General features: G+C 41.4%; 1 protein-coding gene and 1 long non-coding RNA gene across 3 annotated transcripts; one reads left to right on the top strand and one right to left on the bottom strand.

Moving 5' to 3' along the window:
• The first annotated feature begins 1,548 nt into the window (after window positions 1-1,548).
• On the top strand, window positions 1,549-5,845 carry LOC124488289 (DDRGK domain-containing protein 1). 2 transcript variants are annotated; one of them, XM_047050915.1, is made up of 9 exons: window positions 1,549-1,772; window positions 2,091-2,246; window positions 3,180-3,304; window positions 3,946-4,047; window positions 4,323-4,445; window positions 4,679-4,717; window positions 4,804-4,860; window positions 4,943-4,991; window positions 5,479-5,845. In XM_047050915.1, the coding sequence occupies exons 1-9, from the start codon at window positions 1,685-1,687 to the stop codon at window positions 5,637-5,639; spliced, it is 900 nt and encodes a 299-aa protein (XP_046906871.1). In that variant the 5' UTR covers window positions 1,549-1,684; the 3' UTR covers window positions 5,640-5,845. The 2 variants fall into 2 exon arrangements, with proteins under 2 accessions (XP_046906871.1, XP_046906870.1); XM_047050914.1 differs by having other exon boundaries at window positions 1,550-1,772; window positions 3,177-3,304.
• Window positions 5,846-10,017: 4,172 nt separating this feature from the next.
• Window positions 10,018-11,886, bottom strand: LOC124488287. The gene is made up of 6 exons (XR_006958623.1): window positions 11,637-11,886; window positions 11,305-11,466; window positions 11,125-11,212; window positions 10,778-10,933; window positions 10,323-10,529; window positions 10,018-10,178 (listed from the first exon to the last, which is right to left on the bottom strand). It is a non-coding gene; the product is annotated as an uncharacterized LOC124488287 (long non-coding RNA).
• Between the last annotated feature and the right edge of the window lie 2,071 nt (window positions 11,887-13,957).

The following is a 13,957-nucleotide window of genomic DNA, read 5'->3' as shown; positions in this document are numbered from 1 at the left end:
CCCTGAGGCGTTCCCAGGCCAGCCGAGAGACATAGTCCCTCCAGCGTGTCCTGGGTCTTCCCCGGGGCCTCTTCCCAGTGGGACGTGCCCAGAACACCTCACCAGGGAGGCTTCCAGGAGGCATCCTTATCAGATGCCCGAGCCACCTCAGCTGGCTCCTCTCGACGCAGAGGAGCAGCGGTTCTACTCTGAGCCCCTCCCGGATGACCAAGCTTCTCACCCTATCTCTAAGGGAGAGCCCGGACACCCTGCGGAGAAAGCTCATTTCGGCCGCTTGTATTCGCGATCTTGTTCTTTCGGTCACTACCCATAGTTTGTGACCATAGGTGAGGGTAGGAACGTAGATCGACTGGTAAATAGAGAGCTTCGCCTTTCGACTCAGCTCCTTCTTCACCACGACGGACCAATGCAGAGCCCGCATCACTGCGAATGCCTCACCGATCCGCCTGTCGATCTCGCACTCCATTCTTCCCTCACTCGTGAACAAGACCCCGAGATACTTGAACTCCTCCGCTTGGGACAAGATCTCCTCCCCGACTGTAGATAACTGGGGGGGAATTTGTGACAGACTACAGGGAGGAGGTCAAGCGCCTGGCGGCATGCAGAAACCGTGTCTGAGCAGGGTGCACAGGATCATCAGTGCAAAAGAACCTCACATACACAAGCTGTGTCTGAGCAGGGTGCACAGTATCATCAGTGCATAAGAACCTCACGTGCTGCTATCCCTGCATTTTAGTTGCACTTTCTATTTTCCTCTGCACATTTAGAATTGCGATGATGTATATATTTGTACAGTTGTGTGAAAGAAGTTCAATGGAATGTTGAATGTATAAGCACTATCAGTTAGCAAACAATTTACAGCAACACCACCACACTAAGGGGCCAATAAAATTGATTGATGTGATCTTATAATATTACTAATACAAATATAAATGGAAAAACACGACTAAGCCTACAGCATTTTGACATTAGTTTATTTAGCCTGTAGATATCAGTAGGCCCTAAAAAAAGTAGATGCATTGAATGAAGTTGGAGGGGCGAACTCCCAAGTCAATAAAGATTAATTGGCAAGTTTATAAACGTGTACACCCTAAAATGTTACTGATAGATAACCCAGATAGATCGAGTTAGATGGGGGAAACTTTTACTTTGAAGGAACAGGTAGTGCTGACGACACATTCGGCCAATGACAGGCATTTCACGCTTACCTCCACCCACGTGAGAAAAATCCAAATATAAAGTTTTATGGTTTGTGTTTAAAAAACGAGAAAACAAAATAACACGTCAAAATCCGTTTTTGCAAAAGAACGAAAAAACGGACTCACAAACGTTTTTCGTATTCATGCGTGTTCCGTTATAATGATATAAGGAATTAAACTCACGTACACGGACCGTATACGGATTATTAATTAATATACTACTGTTGCATATTAAACATTCTCTGGCTCTCTCTTTCTGCTCTCTCTTTACATGGCTTTAGGCCGTGAATGGCCACACACTCCTACACAGTAGGTGGCGGTGTATGCACCTTTCAGTTGGCTGCGACCGACAAACTAAAAAAAGACGACTATCACGTGATAGTATTTTGGAATTGCTCAAACAGCAGACGAGCCTCATCAGAAATTGAGATTGTGTGAAATTTTAAAGTTATTTTTGGTCATCAAGTCATCATTGAACGTTTGCAATGGATATTGTGCTGTATTTTGTTGCTGTCGCAATCCTTATTGTACTCATTGTCTCTGCAGTGAAGGTTCGTGGAAAGACAGAGGAAGGTACAGTAGAAAGCACGTTATTAGCACTAATAGCTAGAAGTTGTAGTATGGCAATGAAGTTGATAATAGTTTTCTTGTTATTTTGGTAGCTAACTTGTAGCAACTGCTGCTTTGTTGTTAGCAGCATTTTTAGTTAGCTAACAACATGCTATGTTTTCAAGTAAACCTGTCAAATGCGTCGGTTTTTCCACTCTGTACTAGCTACCTTTCCACTTGTATTACGTAATGTAAGTCATGTAAAAAATAAGTAACAGACACTGGGGTGGGATTGGCAATTACTCTTCTCTCTCTCCCTGCCCTCTCTTTCTATCTATCCAGATAACCATGAGGCCAGACAGGAGGTGGCAGCACAGGTGGTGGGTCGACAACAGATGGCAGAGGAAGGTGCCAACAGGCTCCGTCGCCGTAGAAACCTCAATAGGATGATGGCCAATAGAATGGCCAATAGTGCCCAGAGAGAAGCAGCAGACAATGGTATTGCACAAGCCACACATACGCCGCGTTTTCATCCCAGAGCAATTCCAACTATTCCACCACTATTGAAATAAATAAAATGATAATATAGTACACCCGTACTGCATCTGCAGCTGGAACCTTCTCGCTGCAAGCGCACAAATATTAAACATTAAAACAACAGACTATAGCTGAACCGATTACAAAGTCCAGGCCTTAATAAGCATATCATTGCAGAAGCACATTCTCGGTTTGGGTTGCGGAACATAACATGGCATACAGGCTGAGGGACGGCTGCATGAACCTTAAAGTTCCTCAAAAAGTAGTTATTGGAACATGCTGTGCAAATACGGCTATAGTATTGCTTCTGCTTAAATGTTGTACAGCAGGGGTTTTTAACGGGGGGTCCGGGTCCCCAAGGTGGTCCGCGGTGGCATTGCAGGTGGTGCGCGACACGAGCCTATGTTGATCAGTCCAACATTGTTTGTTTTTTATATATAAATTCGCTACACAGATTTTTCTAGATTTGTTTGAGTAAAAAAAAAACTTTTATTCGTGTTCAGAATCCCACATTCACATATTTAAATTTTTCAGATTCAATGTATATTGTTTGAGGTTTTTAAGTAGATACATCTAGATTTGTTTGAGGTTTTTAAATAAAACCAACATGGAAAACCACATGTTAAAACCTCCTTCTATCCACACGCACACACACGTAGGCACGCGCGCGCAGGCACATCAGTGGGCGCGGATTACTTTCTAGTAAGAATAGTGGTCCCTGGGACAAAACCAGTTGAAAACCCCTGTTGTACAGCAATAGAGTAACTATCCTCCCACATACAGTAGGTGATGCACTCAAGTACCACAATAATGTAATAATTAATGTATACAATAAAGGTATTGGTACTTCATTCATCCTTACTATAACCTGATAAATACATTCTCCCAAAGCAGACAGTCCAGTGGAGGTGGAGGAGGAATATGAGGAGGCAGAGCAGCAGTCCCAGGCCACAGGGAAAATAGGAGCTAAAAAGCAAAAGAAGCTAGAAGAGAAGCAAGCAAAACGGGCCCAGAGAGAGGTGCGTGTGTGGACAGACAGACTGCGTAGGCTGGTGTCAACAGTGTCCTCAATGGACTGTAGCATGTACATTCACATGCTTTGGTGAACAAAATGGAATAGAAAATGGAATAGAAAACCACTGCTCTGGCATTGGTAAAACATTGACCACTGCATACTGTAAAACATCCTTTACATGTCAGTGTTATCAACAGACATCCCAACCTGCAGAGACTCATTCCCCCCCCCCCCCCCCCCCCCCCCCCCCCCCCCCCCCGGGACGCAATCCGGACCCATGAAGTACCCACTTAACCAGCACGTACCCCCCCCTGAAAACACTATCATGACGCACAATATCTCGAACAGAAATGTCAATTTCACAGTCTCTCGCACCCTCGAAATACAAAATCCCCGATTTCCGGGAGATTGTATAGCATTTGCAGGCGTCAGGGAGCCGCCCGGACCTTCCGGGAGACTTGGGATGTCTGTATCAACTACGCATCCAGTTAATTAGCTTTTCTCTCAATGCAAACTTTTAGTGACCACTCAACTTAGGTGTAGTATACATGTATGTGTAACGTAAAATCCTCTTTAAATATACAGAGTAGAAGGTTCTTGGATTGTGATATTTCTATTCTGACTGACTGGATTGGCTGTCCCCAGGCTGAACTGGAGGAAAGAGAGGAGAGGAAGAGAACACAGGAACTGAAAGAGGAGGAGAGGCGCAAGGAGGACAAGAAGGAGAGAATACTGGAGCAGAGACAGGTAAACCACACACACAGGTAAACACAAATTAACAATGTTATCATATTACATATTTAGTGCGACTCGTCTATATTGTTATTAAGTCAGATGGCTGAGCGGTTAGGGAACCGGGCTAGTAATCTGAAGGTTGCCAGATCGATTCCCGGCTGTGCCAAATGATGTGTCCTTGGGCAAGGCACTTCACCCTACTTGCCTCGGGGAGAATGTCCCTGTACTTACTGTAAGTCGCTCTGGATAAGAGCGTCTGCTTAATGACTAAATGTAAATGTATTTAGGAGGAAGAGGAGCTACGTGCCAAGGAGGAACAGGAGAAGAGGGAGGAAGAGGAGTACCTGTGTCTTAAACAGTCCTTCGTTGTCGAGGAGCAAGGCGAGGCTGACGAGCTCACTGAGCAAGAGGTTAACCCGATTACTTTGACTTCAGACACTCATCTATAAACTTCTAAATTGTCTATAGCCTAGTTTGAAATGACTAGGAGTTTTTGTATCGCCCTGTAATGTTATTAAGTGTTTATTCAAAAGAGTAATATAGAACCATATGTGTGGATTAGTGGTTCTACTTTACAAACTGTTGGTGTACATTTTCTGAATGCACACTTGTACATGTACAATTTTGTGTTCCCAACTTCCAGTCACAAAACCTTCTCCAAGAGTTCATTCAGCACATCAAAGTAAGATTTGTGTATTGGCATGATACTACACCCATTGCCCATTTGGATTTCTACAGGGATGTTACATGCTCTTTCTCCTATTCTAGGACTGTAAGGTTGTACTGCTGGAAGACCTGGCCTCACACTTTGGACTGCGCACACAGGTGAGTTTGAACATAACATTTATTGTGACAGGTTTCCCTACTTTGTCAACTCCAATCTCTAAACTTTAACTTTTGTATATAGGATGCTATTTCAAGACTGCAGGATATTCTGGCTGATGGCTCGATCACTGGTGAGTATGTATGTGTGGGTGGGTGGGGGGTAAAAGATAAAAATAATGTGTACTAATTTTTGTACTCGCTGTTATATTGTTTTTATTGTTGCTTGTTTTTCCACAGGTAGACTTGCACTTATAGCGGTTCATGTTGTTTAATTGTAACTTGTTTAACTACATGCTCTTATGGTTTTTCCCTTTGGCACTTATTTTGGTTGTTCACAATATGTGCTTCATGATTTGGCTACTCGCAATGTTTTGGGGCTATCTTGTTATTATCAGTGCCTGTGCACTTTGTAAAGCTCTCTCTTGTAAGTCGCTTTGGATAAAAGCGTCTACTAAATGAATAAATGTAAATGTAGTGTATTTTGGCTGCATGACTAATGATGGATGCCCATGTAACAACCACTCACGGTACATTTATCACGTTTCAACTTAAATCAAATGTACACATTTTGTTTCCATGTCTCTTTGCTTTCTCTTACTTTGTCTGATCCTCATGTAGGGGTAATTGACGACAGAGGGAAGTTCATCTTCATCACTCCAGAAGAGATGAATGCTGTTGCACAGTTCATCAGACAGAGAGGCAGAGTTTCCATAACTGACCTGGCCCAAGCCAGCAACTCTCTCATCAACCTGATACCCGAGATACACAACACTGCCTGATGGACTCTTACAGAAACTCCTACACACATACACATGTTTCGAGAAACACCCCTTTCAATTATGATGGCACACAACCAGGGCATGACATTAAAATGTTTGCTCACCAGCCACTGTGGCTAGTGGTTTTCCAAAGTTACATACACTCAGCAATTTCACTAGCCACAATTTTGTTGTTGGGAAATTAAATTTTATTTGATTAAAGTTGACTACGGTTTGCTACAATTTTCTTGAAGAACTAAATTTACAATCCTTTCAAATGTAAATGACAATTTTAAACACCCAAAACCAAGACCACGTCAAATGTATGTGTCGACAAATCTTCAGCTCAGTGTGTAAAACTCCTTTTGTATGAAAATATGCAAACGATTAAGACAAAGTAAGGGCGTAATTATATGGGGGGACAGGGGGACACGTCCCCCCAATATTTAAAGAAGGACAATTTGTTCATACTGTATGATTATGCAGGAAATATCGACGACTGCTAGCCTACGTCTTTCTTACCAGCTCCGAAAATATCAAATCCCGGCCAGGTCATTTCCTAAATCCATTCGACTTACCTTACACTATACATTAACGAAACCTATTTTTCCTGAAAATTTATGTAATGTTTTCTCTATAGCTTATACGTCAATGAGTGAGTTAGCAGCGCAACATCGGACCATAGAGTTAATATAACTAACGCTAGAGTAAACTACTATTGTCTTCCAAGATGGCGTCCCCATTCATTTCTATGAAAAGTGCTCAGTGGCGCAGTGAGGCAAGCGAGAGCGCGAGACTGGGCGCGGCCATATTTCCACTTCCGTGTTTTCCGGTCTAGCTTTAAACAGTGGCTCTTTTTTTCCCTAGCTCCGAGACATCGTGCACGCTTGCAACTAGCTGTACACGTCATACTTTGCGACAACCAGTCGCAAGCATAGATTTATATGGTTACGAGCGTGTGAGCTAAGGCAGAATCTATGGGCAGAAAGTCCGATAAGAATCAGAGACATGATGCAAACTTAATGGAAATGTATTCTGTCACTTTATAGTATTCCTTCTACTTGTTTTTTAGAAATAGGCTGTAGGGCTAAATATAGGAGTATTTTAGATGGAACTCATCACATATGTTGCTTTTTTCCCTTCGTGATATGAGTATGATTTCCAACGCATTGAATTGGATGAAAGAAACTGTTAACATGAACAGCTCCGTTGTTGTTCTCGCCAGGCAAAGAAAGCTTAGTTACTTTGGTAACTGAAATCTTCCATAATGCAGACCATAGCTTACTGTCAACTTTATATTCAAACAAAATGCCACGAAATTCACACTGCCTGCAATTTCACATCAGTGTCGAAATGCGACTTCTATTTTATATGTTCAACCTAGAAAACCAAACGTCTATTAATGGATATAACGTGATGTTGTTGACCCGCCCCCTGACTTGGTGACGGGGGGACGACAGATTTATTTTGCTGCAGGAAGTTTCACCGTGGATAAATGTAAGTATAAATACATAAATGTAAGTATAAATAAATAAATGTAAGTATAAATAAATAAATGTAAGTATAAATGAATAAATGTAAACACATGAAAACGTAAACATATATATGTATACACACAAATACATGTAACATTTATATATTTTGTGTCATTTATTTAAGCTTTGTGTTATATAATTATTAGTATTTATCCAAGTATTTATTTATTTAGTTTTGGCCCCTATAATCCTCCATATTTCTCCCTGTGCTCATTCAATAAGTCTGGCTCATTCAGCTCAATGTAAATCGGCTATCGGCCAATGTGAACTTTGGTGATCGTGCCCTGTTAGTATACGCCAGCACATTTGCAGGCAACTTTTATTGACGTAAGCAAATAAATGGGGTGCTAGTTTACCCATTTCGGATTGGTCTCAAACGTAAAAAAAAAAAAAAAAAAACTCAAAGGGGCGAGGGCTTGCATCGGACATACATTTGGCAAGTATTTATGGATGGTAAATAGTATTTGGCTAACATAATCCCTGAGATAAGGACTAGGTGGATTACACTATAATTTTGAGAGAATTGTAGAATTAGTGCGAATTTTGAGCAATACTATACAGCTTGTATGGGACTTTTGACAAGTTAGCCGACAACAACCTACACTCTCAGAAAAAAAAGTACAAAACAGTACCTTTAAGGAACAAAAGCTTGTCACTGGGGTGGTACCCTTAAAGGTACATTGTTGTACCTTTAGACAGAGGAACAAACTTGTACCTTACTTGTTTGTACCTTGTAAAGGGACAATATTGTATCTTTGAGGATCAAAAAAGTACCTTAAACAAAGGTACAACAAAGTACCTCTGGAAAAGGTACAATTTTGTCCCATTAAGGTACCGCCCCAGTGACAAAGCCATTTTGTACCTTTAAGTGGCAAAAATCATTCTTATTCCCTAAGAAGTGAGAGAAAAAAAGGCAAACAACAACTGAATTTTAGACATTTATTTTAGTCCTTAAAATGGAAAACATTTTAATTGACAGGATCTCACAAACATACAATATCACATCCAATCCTATCAAAATGTCGATTGACAGTTGTTAAGGCCACAGGTTATTGCAAAATGTGGCTCATGTGCGTGGACAAGTCCAATGTGCTGGATTAACTTCACCAGTGTGAAGGCTCTTCGAGAGCATTTAGGACAGCTGAATGGTGTAGGCATTGCTGTTGTTGATTAAGCTAAAAGGTTGATTACTCTTGTCACACTAACAGGTAGAGGCTTGTCACCAACCTCAGACATTTTTAGAACATACCGCTGAATGAAAATCAGGGTGTTCTTCAGGCGAGATGGATATACCACGTTGTAGACGAAGTAAGCACAAAAAGCAGCAATAACACCTTCATCCACACCAAGCACCCTGCAGACTGGCTGCCCATCCAGTTTGACCACTGCAGGGACCCTTCGAGTGAGCACAGTCCTCCAGTCAGTGACATCTTGGATTTGTACAGTAGGATATGGCGAAGGTGGTTGATCCTGCAAGAGATATCAGAAATGTAATTGCAGAAGTGTACCACAAACATTCAGAAAAAACTACTGTTCAAAAATATGTGTTGTTGAATATAATTCTCCACATGAAGAAATGTAAACAAATAATAAGTATATGCACATTACACACCTCCCCAAGTATGACGAGAATGTCATTTTTCTCTCTGAACAGGATCGGCTACAGCAGGATTGCAGCTCTGAAATCAATCCCTGAAAAATATGTTTCAAAAATGTAAGAATTACGTGAATGTACAGTGTATTTGGGTTGGTTAGGCCATATCTTGTCTGAGGACAAATATAAAATAAATTAAGCTTTAATGGCTCTGTCACGCCAAATAGTGTCCTAGGGCCAAATAGTGTCCTACCTGACGTCACAATGCCGTTCCGAAGCAAGGACGCGTCCGTCGCTATGCCGACCTTAAATTCCTGACATTCCTGAGATGGCTGCGCGTGCCAGCAGCGGGAAACTATCCTGGTTGCTATTCTGGTTGCAGAATGCATGCAGTTCTAATTGAGTTCCATTGATGTATGTAGTCATAGTATATGTATACAATAAAGAATTACAAATATAGTTTTGAATTACCTATCTTTGTGCTGCATTATAAATGTAATTTAATCCGTGCTCAAACATATATTTGGACTTAATTAATTAATTAATATAATATTACAGTGCATGACAGAGCAAACTGATCAAAATATGATTGTCACATAAATATAGAGGAAAGGTAAGAGGTAGGTTAGTTTTATATACAAACCCCTTTGTTAATACATGGCAAGTTTAGCCTATAGCCTCCTCTACGAATTTACTATAGGCTACTATACGTTTTCACTCGTTCGATAGCTAGTGCTAGCTAGTTTGGTAAACAAATAAATATTACAAAGGTTATTAAACAACTGCCTTCTATGTTGAGCTAGTTGGTACATTTTTTGTCGAAAAAATACCTTATTTCGCATCGATTTTAGCCGACCAGGTAGGCAAAGTGTATAGTATTCTCCCTGCACGCGCAGCCATCTCAGGAATTTAAGGTCGGCATAGCGACGGACGCGTCCTTGCTTCGGAACGGCATTGTGACGTCAGGTAGGACACTATTTGGCCCTAGGACACTATTTGGCGTGACAGCTCCACAACACTAGAGGTGACCATGGCTGATCAGTAAGTCACTTACCAGGGACATCTTACATTTACATTACATTACATTTAGTCATTTGGCAGATGCTCTTATCCAGAGCGACTTACAGTAAGTACAGGGACATTCCCCCGAGGCAAGTAGGGTGAAGTGCCTTGCCCAAGGACACAACATCATGTGGCGCAGCGGGGAATCGATCCAGCAACATTCTGAATACTAGCCCGACTCCCTCACCGCTCAGCCATCTGACTCCCATCTTCAGTTAGGGCAGCCTCTCTTTCCTCCAAAGCTAGATCTGCAAGGGGATATTTCCTTTGTGTCAATTTAAGCACTGTGGGTACTAGGATTTTAAAGCCATCTTCAAATCTTCGGCAGATATTCATTTTATCATGAAGCCGGCCCATTTCCTGAAATAGCTGCAACACAGCACAAACAACAAACAGGAAACATGTCACAACATTATCATAGTATCATCATAAATATGGTATTTCAAAGAAAGCTATTAGTAATTTAATAAGAACTTCAACACAAATGTAGGGAAGTAAAACATGTAGACAAACCCCGCATGGACTCTTAAGGAATGGATATTTGTTAATGGCTTCTTCAACAGTCATCCCATTGGCAATCTCTTGCCTTCTCCAAGCAAATGTCCTCATCATCCGTTCCTCCACTATTTGGGGATCTGGCTGTGTCTTCTGGTACTGGTCCTGCAGGACTTTCACATGGCTCGCTATTGAGGTATCATCCTCCCCAATAATATCCACCTCCTACGACAGAGGAATGACAAACCTTTGCTTATTGGACAGTTGTTTTCCCCCTTTTTGATGTTTATGATAAATGAGCCCTTAATAATAATTATGTATTTCATTTTATGTAGTGCTATATCACAGCTACTTAAAGCACTTTACAGCAGGGACTATTCTCTACCATGCTGGCTTAACCATTGGACTAATTAACCATTAGTAAATATATCTATGCACACAGATATATAGCAAACCAAAAAAGAGGCTATGACCTTTGATGTCTTGGCTCGTTTGCTTGTGTTTTCTTCCTGTTGCGAAGGCTTTTTGTGATGACCAAATTTCAATTTCATTCTTATCACCTCTTCATCATCTACCAGTGGTACCCACTCATATTTAAACTTCCATTTGAGAGACATGTGCCAGGTATGCTATTTAAAATAATGTAAAATAGAATAATTAAATAGGCACACAAACCACTTACAGAGGACTGAAAGCACAAGCATGAAAATACACGGTGGAAAAACAATGTGTGCATCAAAATGCAGAAAAACATAGTTCATATCTTGACTGGATTAGGTATAATTAATAAATGTTGGCAATTAATAATCTGTAAACTCACATAACCATTGCCTTCTTTGTCCTATAAGAAAGGGTACTTCAAAATCAGGGCCTTGCACACTTTTACACAGTCATCATTCGTCGGAAACCTGTGACAGTGATGCAAAAGAAGGTGAGGAATGTAACATCAGACATAGTATTAATAACTCATGCCGTGATCCAGTTGGGTTGCCATACTTACATTTTGATCAGGGCCATGGTTTCATACATTGTTCTTATGATTTTGTTGTGATCGGATCTCTCAATTTTGCATGACGGTTTTTGGTCCAACTTTGTCTGAACATCTCTGGGAAATTTAGGAATGCTAAAAACTGCTGGGAAGGCTGATGATGGGATGTCATGACTAGTGAAATAAAACAATAGTTTTAAAATGTATGTCAAGTCATGTGGCCATTTTCATGTAACCTTAAAGTTGGATTATATGTCTATGAGATTATAAAGTTTTTTTTTCCATGGTTCTGCATAGGCCTAACGTTATAACAATCACATAACATTAGCTACGGTTACCGTTACCTTGATTCCACTGTAACCTTCTCTGACTGTAGGCCTACCGGGACAGGCTCAAGGGTTAGTGTCACGGTTTCTTTCCACTGCTGAACGAATCTAAAAAATTGTGTTTGCTTCTTAAAGGATCCTTCGAAAAGGGATGCAACCATCCTCTCAGTCAAGCCGTAATCAACGGCTTCTCCATCAACTTCATTATCTAACGTACAGAAAAGAAAAGCAGCAATGTTAACCACCACTGTGGTAACAGCATAGAGTAAAACATTTTAAAGGCACATTATGCTAATGCATTATTATGTCTGTATTAGCTTAAGGTTAGTGTAATGTCTTGTTTGTGTTCAAGTATGTATAGTGAATAGATATGTGTGGTGAATGTAACCTTTGCCGCCAGTCTTGGCCAGGACTCTACTCCTTGGCTTTTCTTTAGCATTAACATAGGCCTAGCTATATTTCAGAACAAAGGACTTTTCGGCGGCAAAAACGCTTTTCAACGTTCTCCTCTGACGCAGTGCAGCTAACGGTACTTACAAAGTGTTAGTACCGTTAGCTAACGTGTAGAATGGCAATATGGGACATAATACTGCTAGCTAGTGTTAACTAACACATGACTAACTAACTAACTAACTGGAAATCGTCAATGTCGAGTGTAGCTAGACTGACGTTCAAGTAATGTTAGAGCTAGCTAGGTGACAGAGTACAGTATGAATTTGGCTAGCGCCAACGGTAAAGTTAACTCGAACATCAACACCACAAACACTGATTAAAAATTCACATAATTTACCTTTGAATTTATTTTGCTCCTCTTCGGTGACCTGTATTCCAAAACGGATTAACTGTGTTATTAAATCTTCGGTTGATAAATGTCCAAGTGCGGCCATCCTCCCTACTTAGCTAAATCGACTCTGACACTGTCAGTGACAGTGACTGGCAGTTGGATCACTGTCAATTCACTCATGTATCCTTCCGCGCTGCAATATTTTATGGCAGGCCGTTTTAACATTTATTTCTATAAACGTACTAGTCACTATTTTAAAGTTACTAGTACTTATTCTTTAGTTACTAGTAACTAATCCAATAGTTACTAGTATCTATTCCCCTTTTACTAAGTTTTCATTAGATACTAGTACCTATTCTTTAGTTACTAGTAACTAATCCAATAGTTACTAGTATCTATTCCCGTTTTACTAGTAACAAATTGGACAATTTTACAATTGTATCCTATGGGGCTCTGCTTTACAGATATCTACTATTTGTGTCCAACTAGTATCTATTCAAATAGTTACTAGTATCTATTCCAGGTTTACTAGTAACTATTCATTAGATACTAGTAACTATTCTTTAGTTACTAGTAACTAATCCAATAGTTACTAGTATCTATTCCCGTTTTACTAGTAACTTTCATTAGATACTTAGTCACCCTCTTGGCTCTCGACGAAGGCGGTCGCATTTTTCTATCCTCCCCTCCCTGACCTTCCCTGCTTCGCTCTGTCTTGTCTGTCTTGTCTGTCTCAAGATACTCTCTCACCATCACTCTCCGAAACTGGAAGCATGGAATTAATTAGCTGGTCTCTCAATGCAATTGACACCATCTTCTCGAAGAGAAGTTCGGGTTCGGGGGAACCCAAATGTCCGGACGGGACGTTTGCAGCTGGCTACACGATGGACGCGTGGGACAATTGGCGTGTCGTGTGTCTAGCGGCGCTTTCCGTTGAGGATGTTGAAGACATCTTTATTTTCGGAACCATGATTACAGGCTTTCTGCTGTGTGGATTAGGCGGTTGGCTTGTGTATCGGAAAGTAAGGAAACGGCTGCAGCCATCAAAAGCCCCCTTAGGCTGCCCGACCTGATTGAGACGGTGGGCAGAGCCGTTGGAGCACTGACTGTGAACTTACAGCAGAATAGGGAGTACAACAGGGATAAGTTCGCGGCTCAGCAAAGAAGGTTTGAGGATCTGGAGGCCTTCCTGAAGGGTGGACGTGAAAATTGAGTCGCATCTACTCGTCTAAACATCTACACCAATCTCATCTACTTTCGGCCCCGTAACCAGCTCAGGCCTTGGCCAAGGCCGTTGCTGGAAAACAACTCCCCTGGAGAGCGCTGAAGAGAGACTATCTTGCTCTTCCCTTCCCACTCCCCCACCATCAACATCTGTGGCTTGGTCTCTACCCGGGTCATGACCAAGGACGTCTCCCTGCCAACACTATCTGCATAGAGAGACTCGGACTGATTGTGGCCTAGGTCGAGGGCGCCAACCCAGACCTACTCACACACTAACTTTCACCTACTACAGATACCACCACCCCCCCACCCCCATCCAACGCCTTCGATT

Source organism: Hypomesus transpacificus, unplaced genomic scaffold (genome assembly GCF_021917145.1).
Source record: "Hypomesus transpacificus isolate Combined female unplaced genomic scaffold, fHypTra1 scaffold_131, whole genome shotgun sequence".
NCBI classification, from domain to species: domain Eukaryota; kingdom Metazoa; phylum Chordata; class Actinopteri; order Osmeriformes; family Osmeridae; genus Hypomesus; species Hypomesus transpacificus.
This window is presented reverse-complemented; position numbering and strand designations above follow the sequence as displayed.